Source organism: Chanos chanos, chromosome 1 (assembly GCF_902362185.1).
Source record: "Chanos chanos chromosome 1, fChaCha1.1, whole genome shotgun sequence".
NCBI classification, from domain to species: Eukaryota; Metazoa; Chordata; class Actinopteri; order Gonorynchiformes; family Chanidae; genus Chanos; species Chanos chanos.
This window is the reverse complement of record NC_044495.1, coordinates 42,698,925-42,725,960: the sequence shown is the minus strand read 5'-3', so window position 1 is coordinate 42,725,960 and position 27,036 is coordinate 42,698,925. Positions and strand designations below refer to the sequence as shown.

The following is a 27,036-nucleotide window of genomic DNA, read 5'->3' as shown; positions in this document are numbered from 1 at the left end:
ATCAGGACCCTTTTCAGCACAAACATCCTCCGAAATCCATTAAATAGGAAAGAAACCCGTTCCAGGTTTTGTTTGTTTGTCACTTAACCCAAATGTATTTTCGATGGTTGTTTGGAAGCTATACACAACGTCACCATGGGGATGATTTAAAGACATAAACAGTGGAACAGACTAACTGTTGCACACAAAAATAATGAGAGAGCACACATCTATACAGAGTTTTCAAAATGTCGCAGAGTTTGTGTGGCAAACTTAAATCCAATCAGGCTTTGTTTGATTTTACTAGGAATCATCTTTGACAATGAAAAAGCACAGTCTCAATTTCAAAATTTCTTTTGTTGTAATTGCACATTAGCCTATAGCAAAGTAGATCATCTGAAAGTTGTGGCTGAGAAGAAGAGAACTAAGTCCATGTTTGTTTTAAATATCAGAAATGAAGTTGTTTTCATAATTCATTAATTCACAGTGTGCTTGTTGTAGTTTTGGATGACTGACATCACATAACTCGCTCTGCAGAGCGCGACAATTCTGAGCAACGTCATGAATTTTTAATCAGCAGAAATAATGTGCCGTCTCTGAGCCAGTGTTCAGAACTTAGGAGATAACACATTTTCCAGCGTATGTAATGTTGTTAGCAGTGGGGTGATTGATGAGTTGTACTCTGTGTGTGTGTGTGTGTATGTGTGTGTGTCTATATGTGTGTGTGTGTGTGTGTGTGTGTGTGTGTGTGTGTGTGTGAGAGAGAGAGAGAGAGGGAGAGAGAGAGAGTGTCTGTGCGTATTTTTATTTGAATTAATTTATTTCTGCTTAGCTACCAAATGAATAAAAACACTTGAGTAACTGAGTTATAGAGTGTATTGAAAGCCCATTTTTGTTCCTGAGCTCATTTAAGCAATAACCGTCCCATCAGGCTTGTGATCATGTTTAGAAATACTATGCAGGCCCAGTCACCTCACAGATCTGTCCATCACGCTGAAAGAAGTGTGATTGCTGGGCCTTGTCTGGCAGATGTCTCCATGATGACCCCTGTTAAACGCACTGATGTCAAAAGAGAAATGCTAGCTAATCTGATGCTAGCACTGAAGTCTGAGAGGGAAAATACCATGCAACAGGATGGACTGTACAGATTCTTTGATAGTGATGCCTGTGTGCCGGCTCAGGAAAGAAGGCAAAACACACAAGTCATTTGGAATTTCTTTTATTAGTTTTTCCTTTATTTTGGCAGTTACTTGCACACCTGCCCCATTTTCTGTTTCTGTTTTCATCCAATTCCTTTCTGTCTCTCTCTCTCTCTCTCTCTTTCTTTCTTTGGAGTTTTGTGTGTCTGTAGGCTGTCACACCTGTCTGATGGCCCGATCTCTCTCTCTCTCTCTCTCTCTCTCTCAATATAAACATATACATCATTTGGAAGAACTGACCAAAGCGGTTTTGTTTTTAATTTGCTTGTAGTTGGTAATGAACACTGCCATAGGAGTTGTTTCAGACCTGTGATTCATGTCTGGAATGTTTTAGTATAGATGCAATATAACAATTAATGAATTTTAAAACAGAAGGTATTGCAGTTTTCCCAACTGTTTAGACAGAGTTCTCTTGCCGTCATACACATTTTCAATAGAAAGAAACTGAGCACCGAGCAGTAGTGTTGAAAAGGATCCAGCTTTTTGAACCAGTCAGTCATACATACTTTACCCTGCTCTTCATTGTGATGTTGTGATTATCTGCTGACTTTGTGTTGTTTCTGATAAACTGAGTGAAGTCAGAGCACTTTGAGTGAAGCCAAAGCCATCTGTTTTTGAGTGCACTTATAAAGCAGTGAGATTTGGTTTTCCAGACACAGGACAGCACTGTCAGTGGGTACTATGGATTTTTCTGTATTGTAAATGGATTTGGTTTAACCTGCGTGCAAAACACTGACCTTTAGTGTTATATACATATGTATTACAATGACATACCTGAAGGTTGCCATACAAATTTCATGCATTACTTATGGCAAAATATATATTTTATACAAAATATATTATAAAAATATATTGTAAAATGTTTAATTTATAGTGTATTCTACACAATTGTTACTTTAACATTCTTTTTGAATATCATAATGTGGTCATGACATTAGTAGATGAAAAGAAAAGAAAAGAAAAGAAAAGAAAAGAAAAGAAAAGAAAAGGGAAAAATGACACATTGCATTTCTTAGAGATTTCCAGCAGATGGCAATGTAGGCAGGGTTTTAGGTTTGTAGAGACATGACTCCCCAGCAGCTCTGTGACTAATGACTGTTTGTGTAATTCTGTGTACCGCTGAGCCGACGTGTTGTAATTCTTCTAATTATCTGAACCATTCTTATGGAGACAGTTGTTTTTACATCTGGGTGCCTTAAACACCACTTGTATATTTATACAAGTCCAAGGTGATGGATTTTGATACCAGCAAATGTCACAAATACAGCAAACCCTGCACTTTGATCATGCCAGTGTTTCCACCATTTGGCTTTGTTTTCTCTCTGTCTTAATTATTCTCTGCCTCAGCTCCCACACACAAACACACAGACACAGACGCACAGGCAGAGTAAGGACTGTGATAAGGAGATGGGACAGATATGGAAACTGACTGGGGCCCTGAATTGAGGTGAATGGGCATATTTGGACAGAGCTGGGGTATTTTGGGCTGTGTCTGGTTAATGTGAGGTGTGTGTGTGTGCGCGTGTGAACATGTGTAATGGGTGCCATACAGCTGATTACTGACTGTGACAGTTTACACAATGTGAAGAGAAGGAAAGAGAGAACAGACACTGCCTGCTTATACGGCCCTCACTCCATTAAGTAAACAATCTCTCTCTCTCTCTCTCTCTCTCTCTCTCTCTCTCTGAAATAAAGAAAGGAAGACAGGAAAAGAGGGAGAAAAAGATGCAGGATCTGGGGGTTTGTGGGAAACATGGTTGATGGGACTGGTTTGACTGGAAGACATGCTGCTGCCAGTGTTCACCTGACTCAGTTTTCTCACGATGGTTTTAACCTTCAGCCAAACATCCTCCGCCATCCTGTAATTCTATGTGTGATAGCCCCCGATCACTGTATCACAGTGCCCTCTCATTTCAGCCAAACAGATTTCAGACCTACCTGACACACAGCTTGGCTTAGCTTAGTTAAGTCAGCATGGTTAATGCCACATTGAATATAATGATGATATTTAATAAAATAACAACAACAAAAAACAAACATCAAATATGTATTTGCTAACCAGTCTGAGACACATCCCATCCCATCCTGAGACACTGAAACAGTCACTGTTCTTTAGATGTCAGGATAATTTGTCTGCTTTAATACAGTACATTTCTGTGCTGAGAGCTGACCTCAGGTCAGTTTCATCTCCTGTTTTGGGAGGTTCTCCCACTGAATAACTGATTGAATAACTGGGGTCACTAAAATGAAACTGAATTGACCAAATAATCTGCTTGAGCAGCGTTCATTGACACACACACCCTCCCCCCTCTCTCTCCCCCTCTCTGTGAAGATAAATAAATAAATCCATTTGGTCGTGGGGGGGGGGGCATTTTAACAGCTTCTCTCTGGATCATTATCTTCTAAGCCATGTTGATGACGCACACCCCATGCATACGTGTGAGGACAGACAATTCCCAGCTTAGATGGGAATCCAGAAGTTTCTCAAAGCTCTCCTTATTACTCCCCCTCCACCTCCACCCCCAACCTCAGACCCTGTCCCTGTCCACAGCACCTCATCCGTGGCTCCCAGTGTTTGCATCAGGGCCTCCTCTGATGGCTCACACATGGGCGTCTTCCTGTGTGACTTCCTGTGGGTGTCGTGGGGACAGAGGATCAGGGCTGCCCCCTTCTGGTCCCCAGAGAGCGACAGAGGATGTGAACACACTCACACTCTCACACTCATACTCACACACACACACACACAGACACTTCAAGATTTGGTATGACCCCCAGGGTCTCTTAACCCTCCCACACACACCCTTGCTTCCCTGTGTTGCATGCGTGCGCGCACACACACACACACACACATTCAGCAGGGATGTCATTGCACAGAGATTCCCAGGATGGCCCTCATCTCTCTGCTGGGGCCACAGGCTGTTCCGGATGTCTGTCAGAGTTATAGACTCCCAGAATCCAGAGATTCTCCATAGATACCCTGAATGAAAAGAACCCTCACAGTTCACACACAGCTCTCTCTCTCTCTCTCTCTCTCTCTCTCTCTCTCTCAGAGCTGACTTCATCTGGGTTCAGGGACCTTGGGCCTTGGGAAAAATGATAAAAACCTTTATTATTCTCACATGGGTAAAAGGACACTTTTGAGAAGTTTTGTCTTGACCCACAAAGCCATTTGAACTATATGAAGCTATGTTTCTTTACCATACACAAATCATCAAGTGCTTTCCAGTCATATAAAATCATCTTTCTTATTTTTACGTGTTTTATTTGATAAAAGGTCTTTTTTTTTTTACAGTGTGATCTTCGGTTTCCCCAAAGTGTTGTCATTTCATCCTAAAATGAATTATTTCTCTTCTCTCTCAGATTTAGTGATGAACAAAAGGATTTCTCTGCTGTGGTCCTTCACTCTCATGCTCCTTAGATATAGCACAGAGCAGCTCTGGCCTTCGCTACAACACAGAGCAGCTCTGGCCAAAGCTCCTTCTGGAGATCTGCCCACCCCGTGCATTTTGTTCCCGCAGCTGAGACCAAGCTGGAACAAAGGGTTAAGTTTGGAACAAACTCTAAAAGAGGGAGAGTATCTACAAGCAGGAGAGGGTGTATGACTCCTCTCTTAGTAATGACTATTGCAAAGGTTAAGTATTTAATTTACGTCAGATCAGCAGTTACTGGAAAATTTTGTCTTTGCAGTTGAAATGAGTCTGCTCTTTAAAATACTCCCGCATGTGTAGTTTTCACGTTGCGCGGCAGAACGTTATATTGTCTCATTACTATGGAAACAAAAGCTCAGATTAGTTTCATGTGGGATGGTGACAGACCTCGGATCCCCTGCGAACTGTGGCTCTAAACGTGCGAATGCTGGGAGACAGGCGGGAGATCATCACGTGCCCAAAGCAAGCGCACGTGAACTGTGAGGCAAGTGACAGAAATCACGCCTAAAGGGAAAAGTACGTCTTTTCAGTTAGTAACTTCACAATACACAAGCACAATGTGAAAATGAACACTGTCAGCAGAAAACCAGGACATAGTCAAATTCCAATCCTCCAACAGTCAATAAAATGAGTTCTCTTCCCATTAGATAATTACTACTGTTATCCAATTATTAAAATGATAATACATACTGTGAATGAAATAAAGGGGAAATATTACGACAGAAAGTTTACATGAGGACACGGGCGTACATATATGTTTTTGGAAAGCGTGGGGACCTAACCTTTGGACATATTCAGACGATGGATCCAAAGAGAGGCTTAAGAGGCAATTAAATGTGAAAATCATAATAAAATCACACATCATTTGCATCAATTCTGAAGAACCGTTTAATTTTTGGATATGCAATATTCTAATGTCAGTATATGAATATGTAACAGTTTTCCCTCACGAATAATGGCATAATTTTACACATTTTCCATTCAGGCATTAATTTTCAGCCTATAGGCTACTGACGACGCTTGTGTTGCAATAACGCCACAAATGCTTGTATTCATTACGGAATGGGCCATGCGACGCACCGCAAACCCGTCACCGCTGCGCTCCCCGGTACATTATTAGAATAGCAGAATAAGAGATAATAGAATAGAATTTCCCCTGATACGGTCAGACGTGACCTACATCCAGAGAGATGCACTGTACACGGCACAGTAGCATCTGCATGGCCCTTTCTCGCTAACGCTCAAGGTTGTGCTTACCGCACTTGACGCCATAAAACGAAGCCACGGCAAAGAAACACAGCTTCAAACGGTCTAAAATGCCTGTTTGGTACGGTACGTGACGGAGACGCGTATGGAATCTGCTATGCATTCTTGGCGCCTCCAAGGATTCAGAGTGAAGGACAGCGCGTAATACGACGACGAGGACAAGCAAGGAAACGTTTTTTTTTAAGGTGAGTGTGTCAGCGTGCTGTTAATGTAAAATTGATAATTCATTAAAATCTTCTGTCGTGTTGACACCAGCGCATAGTGATTCAATCAAGACTGACCGAAGCCGCAGTGTTAGTTTCTGAAAAACCAAAAATGTCTGAATGAAAATGCCGTTTTTGGAGGAGCTGGTGACAGTCTTGGAATTCCAGAACTGGTTTGTTTGATTAATATTCGGCGATGTCTCAACACAATGAATGATATGGGGTAAATGATCAGTCTTGACAAAAAATGCAGCTAATCTTAAACATTAAAGAGTAAAAATTCAGACTGTCTGAAAATACCGTGTCATTTTTTCTCTGCTCTATATTAGGCGAGTTATCGCAGTAGATTGTAGAATAAATGACAACATTGCTTATTAAAATGCCTATAAATGATATATAGCTGATGTCAGCAGAATCCCCATAAAAGTCAGAAATGTTACCATGCTGAGGACATAATACTGTAATTAGGTAATCTTAGATAAATCGCTCTGATGTCATCACCAGACTGCTCTAGTCAGTTTCCTCGCCTGTTCTGTTGGAGGAGCCTGGTAACGTGGTAGGTTTGTCCCACTAGACTTGTTCAACTTTGGAAATCGGATAGGAGGGAGCAGTGACCGGCTATGCGCAGCTGATGCACTTCAGGCTAAAAATAATCCCTGTCTACTATATTCTCCGTGATTACTGTTTCTAAAAAACGGGCAACCGGAATGAAATCGTGTTAAATAGGATATTTCTCTGGTAAGTGATGATTTTATGGTTTGAGTTCAAAATTGCCGTTTTGGGCATATTTCCTGAAGTCATAACTTTTAAAGAGCTCAGGAGAATAGTCAAGTGTTTTGAACTGAAAGTTTTCTCATCGTGGGTCGTCTGAGTTGTTAATTGTTCCGGCCAGTCTTATGTTTGCCAGCGCGTGCTATCAAATGTTTTTAGCTAGCGCGATGACACCACGAACAATTTTGGAAACAGTTTATTCCGCATTTATTTTTTATCCGTCCTCTTTACTTCGTCTGTTTTCGAAACATTAGAAGCATACCCACCACTTCGAAACAGGACTGTAATCGGTGAGATATAGGCCTAAATTACAACATTTTGTCTATCCCATTCAGGTCATATCCCCAACATAACCTACTCAAAATTTTAAGATGCCGGTTCTTAAATTGCATCTGGAAATGCTTTTAGAGTGACGGGTAGCAGAGTATTAATGACTGAAAACAATGTGGATGACACGGTCTCTTCAGACAAGGACAAGTACCTTCAACTAAGAGCACGTTAATCCTGCTATTACATAGATAGAGGTCAGGGATTAGCCGGGCCACACATTACTATAGTTTTACTCAGTTTTAATGATCATTTGAAATCCACTTACGCATGAACACAATGATCAGTCACGGTGTGCTGTAAGGAGTCAAGAACACGGCGTGAACGTCGTAATGAGCTTTATCAGAAAAAAACGCTCCAACACACAAAGCGAATATCTGACTGCAGCACAGTTATTTCTCCACTGGGTGAGCTTCAAATGCCATTTCGTGACTTTGATGAACGCAGATGTCAATTAAATTAAGAATCGGTGGCATTTCCGTTGTTCCCCGCGTCACTGATTTAAGGAGAATCTGGCCCAAACTTAATCGTAATGAGTCTTGATTTGGAAAGTGTCCTGGTCCCGATTCGGTTATTAACATTTTCAGTGTCTTGACACCACTCTACACCTCTGAACAACAATATGAGCATAACAGAATGAGTCAGGGATGCTCCTGTTCGCCTCTGCTTTTGAAAGAGAAGACAAGGTGTATACCTAGAGTGCATGTGTGAGTGGTCACATCAGGGCCCTAGAGACCTGTTTCTCTCAGCATGCTCACTCTGAAATGTCTTCTGTGGAGATGATTAAAAATGTCAGTCTGAAATGAACTTTGGTTGTTACTGCCTTGTGTTACTTTATGGCCTTAGCTGCTTACCTCAGTAACCATTGTGTCATTACACACTTACACCCACCCTCACACCCACACACACACACATATACGTTTCTGAACACAGCTATTGACAAATAAACATATTATTGTTCTTTTTTTTGCAACTCTGACCCCAGGCTGTTGTGGACTATTCTGACACAATGACCCTCTCCTTCTGTGGTGAGGATAGGAATAATTCCTACAGCGTGGACATGGGCGTCCTGAACAACGGCTGTTTCGTGGACGCCCTAAACCTTGTGCCCCACGTCTTCCTCCTCTTCATCACCTTTCCCATCCTCTTCATCGGTAAGAGCGCATACATCTGCTGTTTCTCTCTCTTTCTCAGTGCCTGGCTGCATGCCTGCATATCAGTGAACCAAAAAAATGTACCCATTTCAGGTGTTCATATCATGACAAGTTACTGATGCATCTCTCCTACTGTGTCCAGTCACTGATCAAACACATGAATGTTTTTTTTCTGGTGTCTAGGGTTACTCTGATGCTTCTTCACTAAAGCAGCCATTTCACTTTAAGCTGTGTTTTTATGTGTCACTTATGGGTTTCCATCGCTTTTCCCTGTTTATGAGGACGTTACGACGATTTATGTAGTCTGAGGTTGGGAAGTGATGATTTAAATTAATGAAATGTGGTGTTCAGTTCATTGGGACGGAATTCTGACTCTACGAACATGGCATTAAACCTGTGTCTTATCTAATCAGCATGTGTTGGTCATAACTGTATGAATGCCAAAGCCATACAGTCATGTCTAATCCAATCTGCCACTGGGTTTTTACAGTGAGTGTGCCATGTTTGGAACTTGGCCACTGCACAAAAGAGTATCGTCAACATCGTTTGCCATCTTAGGAAGAAGGGACCAAATTAGACTCCTTTTCATTCATTCATTCATGCATTCATTCATTCATGCATTCAGCTGGTTAGTCAGAATTTGCTGTGGAAATCTAGTTTTAATTAAGGTTCTTACGAAGATGTGAATGTTCTAGAAAACAGTGTTTGTGAACTTTGGCCCCTTGGGACTGATTTAACAATATATTTTTTTTCTAATCTACCCAGCACACCCGATTTAGCCTGACCTCATATCACTAATCCCTTTAAGTTAAGAGAGGTGCATCGGTAGAGAACCAGATAAGAAACGACAAAAAAGGAGGGGGGCATTAAAGAACTAGCTGCTGGATTCCCAGGACTGAGTCTGGAGAGACGTTACTGGGGAGACTGGAGCAGTGGAGTCAGAACCCCAGGTTTTGGAGGTTCTGCTTTATGGGCCCGTGGAGAGTTGATCTGCGGTCTGGCCCGGGATGGGAAGGGTTTTTTTTTTCATGTGTGTGGCGTTGCTTGAACTCTCTGTCCCCCAGGGAGCTTAATTGATTCTTCCTGGTGAGGTTGTTTAGTGGAGCAGTCCAGCGTGAGAGAGCCTCAGGGTTGTTTTCCCTTCGGTCTGTCAGCACAGCCTCGTTGCTCAGATTGGCCAGAGGAAGAGCTGTTGCCCCAGGAGGAAATAGTCTACGTGGTAATTCATGACTGATTGGGAAGAGACAACAGCCATGACATGGTGATCATCATTCAGATCTCCCTTGCAGAGTCAGTTCACTGTCAGGATGTTAGAGTGTCTGCAGAACAGGAGAGGAGAGGCAGAGAAGGGAGAAGAGGAGAGGAGAGGACAGGAGAGGATGGGGAAGAAAACAAGAGGAGAGGATAGGGAAGGAAAGGAGAGGAGTGGAGAGGGGAGGAGAGGGAAGGAAAGGAGAGGAGAGCAGAGGAGAGGAGAGAAGAGGACAAGTGCTAAAAGGCAAAATGTGATCCATGAACCCAAAGTAAACTTTGGGATGTAGTCGAAGAAATCTGCCCTACATGGCTGAAGACAGTGACAGTTTAAAAGGGTTTAATGTGTCTGGCTTAGTGGTTAAAAACACACACTAAATATCTTCTCATTTTCCAATATTTTGGCATTATTTTCTCAAATTTACTAGATGTGTTAATCCACAACATGATAACATAAAAAAAAGGATCTTCAGTCTTTCGGTTTATGACCTGGGTCACAAGAGTAGATGTTTCCACAGTCTACAGACCACTGGCCACTGATGTCTGAGGTTCCCTAATACGACCTTGGTCTGACATTTCAAAAGGTTATATGGTGTGAAAGCACAACAGTCTCTGTCTGTTTGTTTGTGTATGTGTGTGTGTGTGTGTGTGTGTGTGTGTGTGTTGGGGGGGGGGGGGGGTCTGTGCGCCTGTCTCATACATCCCTCCTCTCTGTCTCTTTCTCTCGCTCTCTTTCTCTCGTGCCAGGCTGGGGTAGTCAGAGCTCCAAGGTGCAGATTCACCACAACACATGGCTTCACTTCCCTGGACACAACCTGCGCTGGATTCTCACCTTCACCCTGCTGTTCGTTCACGTGTGTGAGATCGCTGAGGGTATTGTCTCCAACACGTACGTCCCCCCAAAATTTCTCCAGCTGCTGTCCCACAGTGCTCCAGTGCCAACAGAATGCAGCTCAGTGGTAGGCCAGGGAGGTCTGAGGTAGATTTTAGGAACTGAATAATTGCATGTATTAATGCAGATTAACTGGGGTAAATCGGTAATAAGAAATTGAGGATTAAATGTGTGGTAATTAGCAGTTGAACCTACACAGCAATTACAATTACGATTTTAATGAACTTGTTTAGCTATGGAATCATCTTTTTTTTTACCAAGTCAGTTATCCAAGTTGGTTTAAAAAAAGCAAACAAAACAAAAAAACAATATTTTGTACTCGCTGTTCCATTCTGCTTTGTTTTTGTTGTGATCTATTTTTGTTTCTTGGCCTCCAGAGAGGAGCAGTCATGCACAGTCCTGAACTTTCTTTCTTTCTGATTGCACTACAGAATTTATTTCCCACTCCAGTATTCCACTCTTATACTTAGACTAGAAAGATTTTCTGTTATATTCTATTTTTCTTCCCTTTTTTTAATGCTTTGACAAGGGCAGATTCTGCCCTCCTGATCCTGAAATCTACCAGGGACAGACTGAGGTTGATACACTGGCACTGCTACACTGAGAGGCTTCTATGACTGGGCTGTAAATTGCTGTTGCAAAGCTTACGTGCACTTCTAACCTCTTAGTTAGCCTGGTCCTCTGAAAACCCTCCTAGCTATACCACAGTAAGGCAGTTTTCATTGGATCCCTTGAAGCAAATATGATCATTTTTAAAATAAAGTATGTAGGAAATTCAGACATTGTTCAGAAATAAAACAAAGTTATAGGAAGCGTTATGAATACATAACAAACATAGTCAGAACAAAAAATAAGACACAAGTGTTTGTGCTTAAGTTTTCAGTTGCACAGTTGTACTCTTGACTCTTAGCAGAAAACCAAGAGAACATTATCAGTTTCAGAAAAAGTCTGAGATACCTTTAAATGCCTCTTTTCAAATGTCAAGGATTTTTCATACATCCCTCACTTGCTGTAGCTGTAGTTTTTGTTTGTTTGTTTGTTAAGGTTGTGTTATAAATCTGTCCGTTCTTAGCCAGATGGAGACCAATCATCTTCATCTGTTCATGCCAGCATTCATGGGCTTCATCGCTGCGACGACATCTGTGGTATATTACCACAACATTGAAACTGCCAACTTCCCCAAACTACTGTTGGGTAAGGCTAGATGGACACACCACTGATTCCCTGCTGTTTATTGGTGTAGTATCAGTCTCCTCTGCACCATCTGCATCCAGTTAGTGTTTGTGTTCCCCTGTCTCTGGGGGACTCAGAAATGAACGCTGGGTTTTAGGTCAGCACCGAGACACTAGTCACTCAGCAGTTAGCAAGCTCTTGAGTTAAACGCGTGAGAGCAAGTCAAGAATGATATAATGAAATTCTGTGGTCAAGACCAGCGTCTGATTAAAGTGAGAAATGTGTAGTTATTTGTTGACTGAACATCTGAAAAAAAGCATCAAGGTTGAGCAGAGATGTAACAGGTTAATCTGTTGAGTAATTCAGGCTCTTGAAAATGGTCTGAAAATGAATCAAACCATCTTAATCATCAAACAGTTGTAGCGAGACCATTGTCAGACCATCAGCGACTGACTGAAATTTGATTCTCGCTGGTGTATCATGCATAGGCGAGCTCGTCTTGAAAACAGTAGGCAAAAGACAGTCTGCTTGTTCTTGATACCCCATCCCCCTTTCTCTCTCTCTCTCTCTCTCTCTCTCTCACCTGCCCACCCACCCGCAGCACTCTTCATCTACTGGGTTCTGGCCTTCATCACAAAAATCATTAAGCTGTGGAAGTTTGCCCAGTATGAGGTGGGCCCTCAGCACCTGCGTTTCTGCATCACTGCCCTGCTGGTCGTCCTGTACGGCCTGCTCATGGCCGTGGAGATCAACGTCATCCGCGTCAGGGTGAGTGCCCGCCCCCCGGCCCAAAGACAGGGATGGAGAGCCATGATAACCAAGCACCGGGCCTGTCTGAGACCCAGGCTGCCACAACCGTCTGAGAACGGGTGACAGTTTTAATGATGTAGATAAAATTTCTAAATTTTTCTACTTCATATAGTACAGTATTCTGCAATACTCAGATTAACTCGAATATTTAGTGACATTATGTAGATTTTTATAAAATGTGGGTCACTCAGACATGTCCTTTTCAAATGGTGACACAGTTACTGCAAAATAGGCACTTGACAAGACCTTCAGATGGCAAACCAAACCAAATAAACAAAACCCTGAACATATTTGATAGATGTATTTTGGTGTATTGTTGTGCTTTTTCTCCATGAAGAATTTTGGCCTCACTCGTTTACCCTGGGCTGTCTGCCCTCTCTTTCTCTCTCTCTCTCTCTCTCTCTCTCTCTCTCTCTCTCTCTCCAGAAATACGTGTTTTTTGCGAACCCACAGAGGGTGAAGCCCCCTGAAGACCTGCAGGATCTGGGTGTGCGCTTTCTGCAGCCTTTTGTCAACCTGCTGTCCAAGGCCACCTATTGGTGGATGAACCCGCTCATCATCGGTGCGCACAAGAGGCCGATCGAGCTGAAGAAGATCGGCAAGCTGCCCATCGCCATGAGGGCACTGACCAATTACCTGCGTCTGAAAGATGCCTACGAAGAACAGAGGGTGAGCACAAGTCTGGTTCAAATCAGTCACAACTTGAAAAATTTTCAGAACGTAGCAGTGTTTTTCATGGTTAGTTTGATTCTGGTTCAGGTTAAGATGTCACACACTGATACATTATTTTTTTGTTTTCGTTATCAAACCCTTAGTGACGTGACTTTGCTCTCAGATGTTAGAATGTGACGTCACAATGATGTCATAAACACATCGGTCATATCTGATAGTACTGATAGCACAGGTGACTTAACACTGTGTTTGAAGAGTGCAGTAAAATACACTTCTGCTGGCAGTATGCCAGTTTTGGCTGCTGTAATATATCAGAGGAAAGGTCGGTCCTGGTTTATGGCTGTCTGTTCTGTTTGATGGTTGATTTTGGACAGCAGAATGCAGAGGATCCGGAGAAGGCCCCATCCATTTGGAGGTCCATGTACCGGGCATTTGGACGGCCCATCCTCCTCAGCAGCACTTTCCGTTACCTGGCTGACCTGCTGGGCTTTGCCGGTCCCCTCTGCATCTCTGGCATCGTGGAACACCTCGACAACAAGACTGAGATCGTTGGGGTCAACAAGGTGTGTGTGTGTGTGTGTGTGGTGTGTGTGTGTGTGAGTGTGCGCTTGTATGTGTGTGTGTGTTGGTGTGCGCAAGGTGTGTGCGTGTTTATAGGTGTGTGTGTTGGGGGGGGGGGGGGGGCTGTGCTTGTGTTAGCAAGGGTGTGTGTGTATTTATGTGTGTGTGAGTGTGTGTGTGTGTATGTATGTGTGTGTGTGTGAGACTCAAACAGAGTCAGAGAAAGCGGATGGAGGGCAGGAGAAAAGGAGGAAAAGAGTTTGAGGATGAGAAAGAACGAGGGAGAAAAAGAAAGACAGAGGGCGAGGTAGAGAGAGGGAGGGAGAAAGACAGACAGAAACAGAGTCAGAGAACAGAGGGAGAGAGAGAAAGACAGACAGACAGAGAGTGACTGAGAGGACAGAAGAAAGGGGGAGGGGGAGGGAGGGATGAGACAGTGCAGGGAGGTTACGCATAGTTCAGTGAAGTCATAGTTCCCACTGGACTGGTACTCAGACACATTACATTACATTCATTCTGTTTCCTGTATCAGTTCGCTCCAGTCAGATGTTTCTCAGTCGTAACACTCCAATTATCTTTGTCTCTGTTAGCTTTCTGTGTCATGTTCACCCTCCTGCATCACTCCATCGTAATCAAGACCGTCTCTCAGCGTTAAGCTGTTGATCACTGGCCCGTGTTCTTCGCCGGCGTTGCCAGACCACTGCTGAGTCCTGATCAGGGTGGTCTCGCCTGGCCATGACTCACTTCCTGTCTGATGTCATTGAGGCAGTGGGCCTGTCATCCCCACGACGACATGGGATAACGCAAATCATTATCTGTCACGCAAATGGTTTTGTCAACAGTCCAACTGCAATCATGTCATGTGATGGAGAACTAACTGGCCTCGTTAACCTTGTTAGATTAAACAGTTGTCCTCCATTGGGAGGGACTGGTTGACTGTAGAGTGGAGTCATTGCATTATGGGAATTGTGGTCCTGATGTTTGTGCCTGAGAACGGAGCAGGAGATGGGAGTTAAACAGTGAGAGAGGGCAAATACATGACATAGAAAATTCCACACTATACTCACACTGTCATTTACATTCAGTCATTTACATCACACTGTCTCACTCTCTCAGTACACACTTATATCACACAGTCTCACTCTCATTCTGCACTGATATCACACTGTCTCACACTCTCAGTATACACTGGTATCACACAGTCTCACTCTCATTCTGCACTAATACCACACTGTCTCACACTCTCAGTACACACTGATATCGACACTGTCTCACTCTCTCAGCCACACTGATATCACACAGTCTCACTCTCATACTGAACCAATATCACACTGTCTCACTCTCATTCGGCACTGATATCACACTGTCTCACTCTTATTCTGCACTGATATCACACTGTCTCACCCTCTCAGTAAACACTGGTATCACACTGTTTCACTCTCATTCTGCACTGATATCACACTGTTTCACTCAGTACACACTGATATCACACTGTCTCACTCTCATTCTACACTGATATCACACAGTCTCACTCTCTCAGCCACACCGATATCGCACAGTCTCACCCTCTCTGTCTTGTTCAAGATCAGGCAGCCTGTAGTCAGCAGTAGGTATATGTCTCTTTCTCTTTAGCTCACTGCTCGCATGTGTGTGTGTGTATGTGTATGTGTGTGTGTGTGTATGTGTATGTGTGTGTGTGTGTTTACGAGAGAGAGAGAGAGAGAGAGAGTGGGAGATGTAATATGGCTTAGGTAGTGTTATCACTGACACTCACAAACAAATTCCAACAGAGATACAGAGACTGCGATGATTACAAATGTTGTTTTGTGTTGAGTATGTTCTCTGATATTGTCTTCTCAGACTCAGAACCTGTATTTTGGGGTCTACTTTATGTCCTCCACTGAGCTGCTGCAGAATACATCAGTCCTGGCTGTGCTGCTGTTCCTTGCCCTGGTACTGCAGCGCACCTTCCTACAGGCCTCTTACTACGTTACCATAGAAACTGGCATCAACTTGCGGGGCGCGTTGCTAGTGAGTTCAGACATCTGGTGCAGACATGACATAATAACTGTTCTCAGCACTTCATTCAGAACTTGCTTTTTAGACAAACTTTGACGCTCTTTACACCCTCTTGTCTTTGCCATGGCATTGATAGAAGTGCTTAATGGATTTAGTTATGGGTTTATGAGAATAATCTAAACAAACCTGGTCCTAGTTTTTTTTTTTTTTGCTCTGTTGTAAAATAATTGATGAGTACACAGACTGTCAGCGTACAAGCTATTTCCCTCAGTCACACTGTGTGAATAACCCAAAAATGAGCTGAGAAACCCATGCCCATGCCAGTTTTATCACACTGGAGTTTTATCACGCTAGAATTTTTTCACGCTACAGTTTTATCACGCTAGAGTTTTATCACATTAAGGTTTTATAATAATAGAGTTTTATCACATTAGAGTTTTATCACACTGGAGTTTTATGACACTAGAGTTTTATCACATTAGAGTTTTATCATGCTAGAGTTTTATCACGCTAGAGTTTTATCACATTAGAGTTTTATCACATTAGAGTTTTATCATGCTAGAGTTTTATCACATTAGAGTTTTATCACACTAGAGTTTTATCAAGCTAGATTTTTATCACGCTAGAGTTTTATCACATTAGAGTTTTATCATGCTAGAGTTTTATCACATTAGAGTTTTATCACATTAGAGTTTTATCACATTAAGGTTTTATAATAATAGAGTTTTATCACACTGGAGTTTTATCACATTAGAGTTTTATCAAGCTAGAGTTTTATCAAGCTAGAGTTTTATCACATTAGAGTTTTATCACACTAGAGTTTTATCACATTAAGGTTTTATAATAATAGAGTTTTATCACATTAGAGTTTTATCACACTGGAGTTTTATCACACTAGAGTTTTATCACACTGGAGTTTTATCGCAGAGTTTTATCACATTAGAGTTTTATTACACCAGAGTTTTATCATGCCAGTTTTATCATGGGTCCAGTCTTTAAAACTGTCTGCCTTTGTTTTGGGTCATTTTATATGAAGTTTTAGTTTTTAAAAAGTGACATATCTATCTGTCTGTCTGTCTATCTATCTATCTATCTATCTATCTATCTATCTATCTATCTATCTATCTATCTATCTATCTATCTATCTATCTATCTATCTATCAGTCCCTTGCAGCTAAATAGCTGTCTGTCCGTCTCTCTCTCTCTCTCTCTGTCTCTCTCTTCATCTATGTAGGGGTCCTTTGTAACCTTGCATTGCATGTTATTGTCATTGAATGATAAATTATCCCTTAGTGGAGGATAGGTGCAGGATATTGGATGGATTTAAATAAGCAGGATCCTTTGAACGTAGCTGAAATGTTTTGGCAAACTGTCTCTATGAATTACATTACAATGTATGTCTAATCTAATCTGTGTGTGTGTGTGTGTGTGTGTGTATGTGTGTGTGCATGCGTGTGTATGTGTGCGCGCGTGTGTGTGTGTCAGTGCGTGTGTTTGTGTGTGTAGCATCCCAGACAAAAAAATTTGGCACTGTAGATTTTGTTGGCATGTCGGCTCTTTAATGGAGTATTGCAGAGATTCTTACATTGAGGATAATTATTCCTCTCTAAAGCTTTTTCATGCTAGTATCTGTGAGCACATGATTATATTATGTAGACAAAAACCACAGTAAGTCATTTTAAGCTCGATCTTCAGGATTTGAAGCCTAATTAGCCTAAGAGAGGTGTGGGTAGATTTTGGCTACATTGTTTCAGTGCTTATTGTGTTGTTGGCTAACACCTGTTTCTCAGGCAATGATATACAACAAAATCCTTCGTCTTTCGACGTCAAACATGTCAATGGGGGAGATGACCTTGGGGCAGATCAACAACCTGGTCGCCATAGAAACCAACCAACTGATGTGGTTTCTTTTCCTGTGTCCCAACCTGTGGGCCATGCCAGTACAGGTGCCTCACCCAGCAACATAAACACATAAACATGCTTATGAATGACAATGAAAGAATGGGTGAGTGAACAAGTGATAGAATGAATGGATGAAGGAATGAATGAATGAATGAATGAATGAATGAATGAATGAATGGATAGCACCACATGTAAGTAATCCGCTCATCATGAAAAGACAACAAAGATGATCTATGCATACTTTGCTTTATAACCTTAATTCTTGTTAAACTGTTTATTTTTTTACATTTCTGGCTGATGTATATTAGTTAACATACATTCGAGGAGTTGTTAAATTGTAGAGTTGACGTGACACATCTGCCTACCTTTTTGAAATTTATTCAACCTTGTTCTCAACTATTCATCTTGAGATTTTTTACTCAAACCCAGCACTGGTACATCTCATTTGACCTGTGAACTGATAACTGAGCCCTTATTTCATTCTGCTATGCTGAACGCAATTCTCCAGCATGGGGAGAGTTCCAGCTGAATCCTGGCGACGTGCTGGAATGGTTTTGAGAGACACTGCTCTATCTAAACAGTGTAACAGTATACAGTGTAACAGTAATTGGTGTAGGACACTAGCGTAAGATCGGATTGAGAGAAATGCTGACGTTTTCTGTGGTGACGCAATGTCTCTGTCCATTCTCAGATTATTATGGGAGTGATCCTGCTCTATTATCTGCTGGGCTACAGTGCTCTGGTAGGGGCCATAGTCATCGTGCTGTTGGCACCCATTCAGTACCTCATCGCCACCAAGCTTGCCGACGCCCAGAAGAGCACTCTGGTGGGTGTGAATTCCTGACATCACGACAGCTGAGAACTGGTCTTTAATTTTAGAACATTGCGCTCTCATCTCATGCAGGTGCCTCAGATTATGTTTGGCGCTCAACCCTCTTCTTGACGTCGATTTTGACAGTTGTCTGTTTGTCCTTTAATTTTTTTTCCTCTGTTCTGTTAGGACTACTCCACGGACCGCCTGAAGAAGACTACGGAGATTCTGAAGGGCATTAAACTTCTTAAGCTGTATGCCTGGGAGAACATCTTCTGCCACAGCGTGGAGGAGACACGCAGCAAGGAGCTGACCAGCCTCAGAACCTTCGCTTTTTACACCTCCATGTCCAGTGAGAGATGTCTCCTCTTCCTCACCTCTTCCTCTCCTCTCTTCTCTTTTTATATGCTGTCTTGAAAGCCATGTTAGTTCTTTAAATAGACTGGTTTTCATTTAAGACCCTCCATTTTCATGGAGTATGTATCAGCGAGCAAAAACCAACATTTGGTGTTTAAAATGGCTTAGTCACATAATGCAGGAGGAGGCAGGCGTACTAGAAAACCCCTGGAGTTCACACTACATTGCTACAGAATTTCATTGTAATGGCATATATTTACTCCATCAGCAATGTAATTTGTAGTAATGAAATGTTAAAAAAAAGATGTAGGAGAAAAAGAAATGACTTTTTTCCTCCTCTTCATAGTTTTCATGAACGCGGCCATTCCCATTGCTGCAGTGCTGGCGGTAAGAAACTCATCATTTTTCTTTCTTCAGCCAGATCTAGGATCAGTTTTCTCAACCTATTCTATTTTATCTTACACATAATGAGCCCAAAACTCCTGCTGACCACAGAACTGCCATTCTGAAGTTTCCTCTTGTTTTTGTACTGCAGTAAGCAGGTGGTATGTGGGGACCTGTGCCTCTAAAAATTGTGTGTGTGTGTGTGTGTGTGTGTGTGTGTGTGTGTGCACCTGCAGACATTTGTAACACACACCTACATCAGCCAATCCCGTCTGAGTCCGGCGGAGGCCTTTGCCTCTCTGGCCCTGTTTCACATCCTGGTCACTCCGCTCTTCCTGCTCTCCACTGTGGTGCGGTTTGCAGTGAAGGCTCTGGTCAGGTAAGGGACTGCTGGAGCAACGCCAGTGGGAACGGACTCATATATGCCAGAGTGCCTAGCTGAAGTGATGGATCTTTTTTTAGCACATGCTGAAACCAGGCGTGGGCGGCTGGTTTAGACGTCACATCAGCTTGTTCATTCTTTAACCTTTGACCCAGAAACAAAGCCTGTAATTACACATCTACACAGGTAAACTTAACTGTATAGGTGTATAGACACAACATACACTGGCTGTAGGTTCATAGAATAGAGTGAGACACACACAGACTAAAATACTAAAATACAAGAGAAGATAATACAGAGCACAGTGGAGTTTAAATATTGGAACATCCGTGGGTATTAGGGATGTTTAAACAGGAAGTGGGGAAATGACATTAGTATTAACATAATCCAGTATTATTGCTGTTACATGAGTTTCTATGTTGGTTTGTATTTAATAACCTTCTATGGTAAAGTGTATGTGTGTATTAGTTTCTGTGTGAGTGTGATATGTATGTGTGTGTGTTTGTGTGTGTATGTGATGCGTGTGTGTGCGTGTGTGTGTGTGTACGTACGTGTGTGTGTGTGTGTGTGTGTACGTACCTGTGTGTGTGTGTGTGTGTGTGTGTGTGTGTGTAGTCACTGAGAACTCTGTCTGGTCTGGCATGTGTCCACAGTGTGCAGAAGCTGGGTGAGTTCTTGCAGAGCGATGAGATTGGAGATGACAGCTGGAGAAATGGAGACATGTCTGTATCTCTGGAGTCATGTAAGAAACACCATGGGCCGGTGAGTACACACCCACAACCACTCCCACACACACACAAACACAAACACAAACACACACACACACACACACACACACACACACACACACACCTGAATAATGGGGACATATTTGCCATGATTAGAAGAACACTACAGCACCATGTGTATGACCGAAAAACAAACAAAAAAAAGTGAGAGAGCTACACCCCAAAATGAGAAAGCCGTGAATTTCTAATAACTAGTGTGTTCCAAACTCTGTGCACACCTGTCTCTATGTCGTGTTTTTAGGTTTTGACATTTGATCTTGGCTCTTTTGAAAAGAGAGAAATCTCTATACCACACGTGTCAAAATCATACTCATATCTCACATCATATTCCAATATCTCACATCATATTCCAGGTCAAAGTAATGCAAGACGGTCTTTAAAAAATTCAGTACTTTGTATTAAGGGACAGCATTTATTTAGTGCATCACATTCCAGAGTCCAGAACCCTTCAGCATGTGTGTGTGTGTGTGTGTGTGTGTGTGTTTACTTGATCAGAAAATACACTCTGTAAATCTGAACATATTAAGTGAAGGGAGTTAGCTGAGTTCATGGGGTAAACTCAGTATTTGAGGGTCAAGTACTGTTTTCTTAGGACGGGGAAAATGATGTGCTATAAAAGTCAGAAGACTGTAAAAAATGTCTTAATTGTGTGTTTTATAAAGATAGATATGGTATGCTTTTGAGAAGAAAAACATTTTTTTTCGAAGGCTTTGATGTATCTAAGAACCCACTCAAGGCCTATTTGAGCTCCTCTGTACCTTTAGCATCTGTTTAATTTATCATCTCATTTTCAGAGGAGCCAGAGTGTTCTGGGACCTATCCAAAGGCAGTAAATTTAGAATTTTGATTAATGGAGGTATTATCCATGCCAGCAAGGAACAAGAAAAGAAATCATTTTTAGCTCAGGTTATGACGAATGAAACATAGAAGTAAACATTTTAGTAATAAGTGAAAAAAAGAGTAGAAAATGGTAGGTTTTTGTTGCATATCTTTCTTATAAGGAGATTCTTTTATTCTGAAATATGCGTCTGAATGGACGAACCCAGAGGGAACTTTGGTCGTGATGCGGTTTCTTACTTGATAAAAACAGGACCTGGTATCTGATGGAGTGCTTGTTTGGGAAGCGTAAAGCGTAAGCTGTAAACGGAGTGTCTCTTGGCAATGCTTTTCGTCTCTCTTCGTCTCACGCGTGGGGCCGTGGGGCTAGTGCGGACGTGTGAGCACTTTGGGTTTCTGTAAACGTGCTTAAGAGGAGCCTCTCTCAGAGGTTTGTACCCACACAGGCCCTGCTCTCAGCTGCTCCCCACCAAAGAGAAGAGCCAGCAACAAAGTTATTTCTGTTCTCTCTTTGGAAGAGAGAGGGAGAGAGAGAGAGAGAGAAAGAGAGTGATGTGGGGAAAGGAGGAGAGAAGCTATGGAGGAGAAGGAGAGGGTTTGGAGGATAAGATAAGTGAGGGGGGGGGGTGTTGCGGTTCTGGGTTTGTTCAGAGTTTGGTGGGATACTTCCCTGGAGAACCCAAAATCATCTGATCTTTTTCTCTCTGTCACTCTATCTTGTTTCTCTTTCACTTTTCACATTCCCTTTCTCCCATCTTTTCTTTTCTCTTTCTCTGACACCCAGCAGACGAAGGCCATAAACAGGAAGCAGCCACTGCGCTACCAGATGGACAGCTACGATCAGCCACCACGGCGACAGCTGCGTCCCACGGAGACCGAAGACATCGCGGTGAAGGTCAGGGGTCACCCACCTTTTTTGGGCCTGTCAGTGCTGATTCTCATGCTCTTCGCACCATTAGCTCATTCACACACACTCTCACACATACACCACACTTGCACTCTCACTCACGCACACACACACACACACACACACACACACACAGATTCACATAGAGCACTTCCTGTTTTTAGCTGTTATTAAGAGGCTTCAGCAGGCGTCTGCTTGGTCTCCTCTAAGCCCAATTCTAACCTTTCACCCCATCACATCCGCTGGGTTGTTCGCTTGTGCAATGAAAGACAGTTCAGCACACTGTTTCACACATAAACACACACACACACACATAGTCACGTACACAGACGAGTGCATACACATGCATATACACGTACACACATAAACATGCCCACGCTCTTACACAGAAAGGAACACACTCATACAGACACATACATGGATGCATACAAGCATGTACATATGCATAACATACACATACAGACACACACTCATGTACACACTCATGTACACACATGCATATATACACTATCATTCACTCAGTTGACAAAGCACAGAGTAGCCTTCTCTCACTGGATGAGAGAGTCTAGTTTAGTCAGGCATGGCTTTGAATCCCAGCTCACTTATGAATTATATCACAGTACAATTTGTAATTCTCATGAGAAAAAAAACAAGGAAATAAATGAAACGTCTTTGCTTTGCTGTTTATTTTTTTCCTGGGTTTTTTTTTTGGAGGTTGTAGGGTCCTGACCCTCATAGGGCCCATTTCCTGCAACCGTCCCACACACACATGCACGCACACACAAACACACACACACACACCCCCACGTGCGCGTGCATATGCTGTAACAGAGAGCCTCTGGACCTGACTTACTCTCCCACATTTGTCCTTGTGTTGCATCCGTTCTATTTGTTATGGTTAAGACCCTGATCTACAGTGACATTTACTGTCGTTTATTCTCATTTCATCCTCACTCCCCCCCCTTTCCATTTCTCATCTGCACTCCCAGCTGCTTATAATTTCTGCCTTCTGCCCTTTGATTCCAGCTTTCCCAGTAAACTCTGGACGCAAATGCGCAGAAGGGACCGTGCTTATTTAAGACTTCGAAAAAAGAGATAACGTCAGCAAAAATAAACATTCCACTCTGAGGGAATGCATAAAACACATTCAAAAATATGAAAACTCGATAAAAAAAGAGTATGTTTTGGCCTTATGCGTAAATTACAAAAAAAAAAGACCTCAATCACCTCTCTGTTGTTTTTTTTTTCCTAATCTGGCTCATCTCATGCTCTGATTTTCCATCTATGCAGGTCAACAACGGATACTTCACTTGGGGAAGCAACATGTCGACCTTGTCTGACATCAACATCCGCATCCCGACAGGTAACTCGACTCTGGCTGCAGAGACATTCATAAAGCAGCGTGTCGACAGCGTTAGCTTTCTTTCTGGACTCGCTGCTTGAAATTGAATGCCGCGACCTAATAACTGGTGATATGCAAAGTGTCCCGGCTGTTGGGTTGTGACAAACACCAGTTGGCTAGCTCTGCCCAGTCCTCTAGTTGAAGAAGTGGACCTAGAAAGTTCCCACACATCTGGACATGACCCCTCGGTATCAGCTAAAACGCGGCCTGTATTTTAAACATTCACAGTACGTGGCTTTAAGTGACAGCGTGTGCTTTAAAATGCAGCTAATGGTGATGGCAAAAGCTTTAACTCCATACAAGATTACTGTTCCTTAGTTCTTATGGACTGGTGATTTTTTTACTAATGAGAAGTCTGGACAAGGCCTGGACATATTATTGACTGGACTCATATCATGAAGAAAAACTGATCTAGTAGATTAGGCATTGAGTTTGATGATGTCACTTAGCCATAGACTGGTCAGGATTAGAACCTGGAGCCAATAAAAATTCAGCTCAACACTCAAAGCCAGTTTGTTATTAGTTTGAAGGTGGATGATGGGTATGACTGGAGACTGGGAGACCTGATTTACCTGCATAATCGCCTCTCACTGTGTTCTTTATCCAGGTCAGCTGACCATGATTGTTGGCCAGGTGGGATGTGGGAAGTCCTCCCTCCTGCTGGCCATGCTGGGGGAGATGCAGACCATCAGTGGGAAGGTGTACTGGAGCAAGTAAGTGGTCAGAAAGTTCTTGATAGAGATAAACATGAAGACACTATGTTCAGAGTTAAAGGTCTGCAGAACAAAAGACTCCCAGAAAAAAAACAACAAAAAGCAAACACTGGGACTGAGCTGGAATAGGAGTTTAGCTACCATCAGAACTGAGAAGTGAGTTTTTGGTGTAGATTTAGAGAATTTGTTCAGACAATGGTGTTGACAGAAGGGGTATCCAGCTTTCCTTCGTTTTGTCTTAGTCCTGACATATTTCACTGCATTTTGGGTTTAAGTCAGTGTATCTTGCAGTGGTAGAGTTGTCATGTTAGAATACTAATCAAAAGCTTCATTTCACTGTCCCTTTGGTTATGTCCATTTGGTCTCAGTCATAGTCCACCCTGTTTGGATTTGTGTCTGTATATGTTATCTGGTCACTCTTTCATTCAAGAGACTCCTCCATCTGCCATGAAGGTGTGTGTGTGTGTGTGTGTGTGCGTGTGTGTGTGTGTGTGTGTGTGTGTGTGTGTGTGTGTGTGTGTGTTTGTGTACGCACACATATGTGTTTGTGAAAGTCAAAAGGGTTCTCCTTATTTCCTTTTCCCCATTCCTCAAATTAACCAAATCACCAAACGTGTCTTGCTAACTCACTCATGTCATTGTGAAGACACCATCGTCTTTGTGAAAAAGATGAATTCTGTCTCTACTCATTTGTAAAAGAGGTATTCTATCGTTTTCAACCTTCATCTCATCTCGACTGCCACAGATGGCCCTCTGAGTAGCATTGCCAAGAGAGCCAAACAGACAGACACACAGATTTTTAACAGCACACCTTTCTCTGACAGAGAAGAAAAAAATAGTCATGTGTTTATGTTTGTCTAAGAAAAAAATTTAGGCCTGACTTAATTTGATTTAGTGGCTATTTGGGTAATGGAAACAAACACACCCTGATAAAATATGTTGATTTCATTATGACATGGTATGTAAATATAGCATACAATCTGTTTGCATGTAATTGAAACTGAATTGAACCATTTTTCCAGCACAAGGCAAACAGTAGTTCCTATCTCTACAAGGAGGTTCGCTCTTACAGTGAATGATGGTCTATATATTTTTGTTTAACCTTCATATTCTCTAATGAGAATGATGATGTTTTCCATTCGCAATGAGGACCCAGTCTTTCTGTCAATGGGCCCATAAATATTTTTTTTAAAACATTTCTTTTAAGACTTGAGCAAACTGGTGCAGTCACTGTGAATTTGATTGGATCTGATGGGTGGAGTAAAGAAGGGAACACGACATCATTTTCATTATAGAACCAATTCTGTCCTCACTGCTCGTCTACTAACCCCAGTGCTGTGTGTGTCTCCTGTTTCTTTTGCGTCGTTCCCTCCAAAATCAGACTGCCTGATTGTGAGATCCTCCACGATGGGAACATAAGGTATTTTATATATTTATATATAATGTAATGTACACTGGGGCTGGTTCTCTTCAAACTGCACAGCCTGCAACTCCAGTTGGCTCCAGACCTCCAAAGCAAGTTGCTGAGCACCTGTGCTATGTTTCGAGTTCCCGTTTTGGCCCCCAAACTCTTTGAATTTCTGTCTGGTCATGGGTGGAGATGTTGGCTATGCAGACTCTGCAGCGTGGATATAGATTCTCTTAGACCCTCCCCCTCCACATACACGTACACAAACACATAAACTAACACGTACATGAACACGTACAGGTACAGACCTGAGACTATACACAGCATTGCTGCATTCTTTTCTTTAGACTTTTTTAGAGGAGTTAAAGACGGCTGTCCTTTGATTGTGCTAATTAATCCCTTGTCTTCTCATAAGATTAAAGATTAAAGATTACATTTCTTGTTGGAACACCAATCTGTGAATTCTTTTAAGGGGAAGCAGTTGAACAAAAGCTACATTTAGAAATTTATCCTCAAGAATCAGTTGGTTTGTATAACTGGCCAGTGACATTATTCACAAGTACCAAGCTAGTGAACAAGACATCATCATAGTTCATAGACAAAGCACCAGCATTAGATGGTAGGTTCCCAATGAACATAACCATCCAGTTTCCATCAGTGTGGTCTGTTGAACTCTAATTTGTGGACATGACTTGCAGCTGCTATGGTACGGAGATCTCTGATGAAGAAATGAGGAGGTACTGGTTTAAAACTTGTTTTACTGGAATTGCTGTGACACCCTCCCATCTTTTCTCTCATCCTCCCCTCCATGGTCATTGCATCTTTTGTGCGAGTGATAAAAAGTGATGTGTGTTCATTTACAAAATGTGGGGAGTCTTGGATTTTTGAGGACAAACCATTTTTTGGTTTCCTGAAGTGTTTTCAATTCAGCATATTCATGGTAAACATAAGTTCGTGTGTAGCAATTACTGCTGAATATTTCAGACAGAAATGTCCTATTTTGTTTGCTTTAATTTGCTGTAGTGTTCAATTACAAACAGTGTTGCAATAACTGTTGAGGCCATGGGTGTAGTATGTTTCATGGACTTCTCTATCTGGTTAGATATGCATTAACTAAGCGTTACAAGCTTTGTAAAGATTAGCCTTTGTGTATAGAGGATTGGGCAAATGGGTATATTCTATATTGTAGTTGCAAGTTAATCAAATAAATCAGATCAGAACCAATCAAACTGCTGTTTTGATCCAAGGGGAGGAGTGCACATTGCTACAGGAAGCACTCGACTATCCCAACCAGCTAGCATGCAAACCCATGTTCTCACACATGTTCTTACCTGTGTGCATCTTGGTGACCATGCTTGATGTAAATTTGATGTGTCTACATTTTGTTTCTTCCTCTGTAAAACTCTCTTTGCTTACAGTCGGAGTTTGATTAGTTTGTTT

At 42.2% G+C, this 27,036-nt stretch overlaps 1 protein-coding gene across 1 annotated transcript in view; it reads left to right on the top strand.

The window, feature by feature from the left end:
• Positions 1-8,182: 8,182 nt before the first annotated feature.
• Positions 8,183-27,036, top strand: part of abcc9 (ATP-binding cassette, sub-family C (CFTR/MRP), member 9) — a 34,553-nt gene continuing 15,699 nt past the window's right edge. The window contains exons 1-17 of the mRNA XM_030767445.1: positions 8,183-8,327; positions 10,326-10,471; positions 11,547-11,664; positions 12,245-12,411; positions 12,880-13,122; positions 13,500-13,679; positions 15,547-15,717; positions 17,496-17,651; positions 18,299-18,433; positions 18,608-18,770; positions 19,122-19,162; positions 19,396-19,538; positions 20,195-20,303; positions 21,951-22,061; positions 23,364-23,436; positions 24,083-24,188; positions 25,570-25,608. Of these exons, the coding sequence (XP_030623305.1) occupies positions 8,183-8,327; positions 10,326-10,471; positions 11,547-11,664; positions 12,245-12,411; positions 12,880-13,122; positions 13,500-13,679; positions 15,547-15,717; positions 17,496-17,651; positions 18,299-18,433; positions 18,608-18,770; positions 19,122-19,162; positions 19,396-19,538; positions 20,195-20,303; positions 21,951-22,061; positions 23,364-23,436; positions 24,083-24,188; positions 25,570-25,608 (2,246 nt within the window). The remainder of the gene's footprint in view (positions 8,328-10,325; positions 10,472-11,546; positions 11,665-12,244; positions 12,412-12,879; positions 13,123-13,499; positions 13,680-15,546; positions 15,718-17,495; positions 17,652-18,298; positions 18,434-18,607; positions 18,771-19,121; positions 19,163-19,395; positions 19,539-20,194; positions 20,304-21,950; positions 22,062-23,363; positions 23,437-24,082; positions 24,189-25,569; positions 25,609-27,036) is intronic.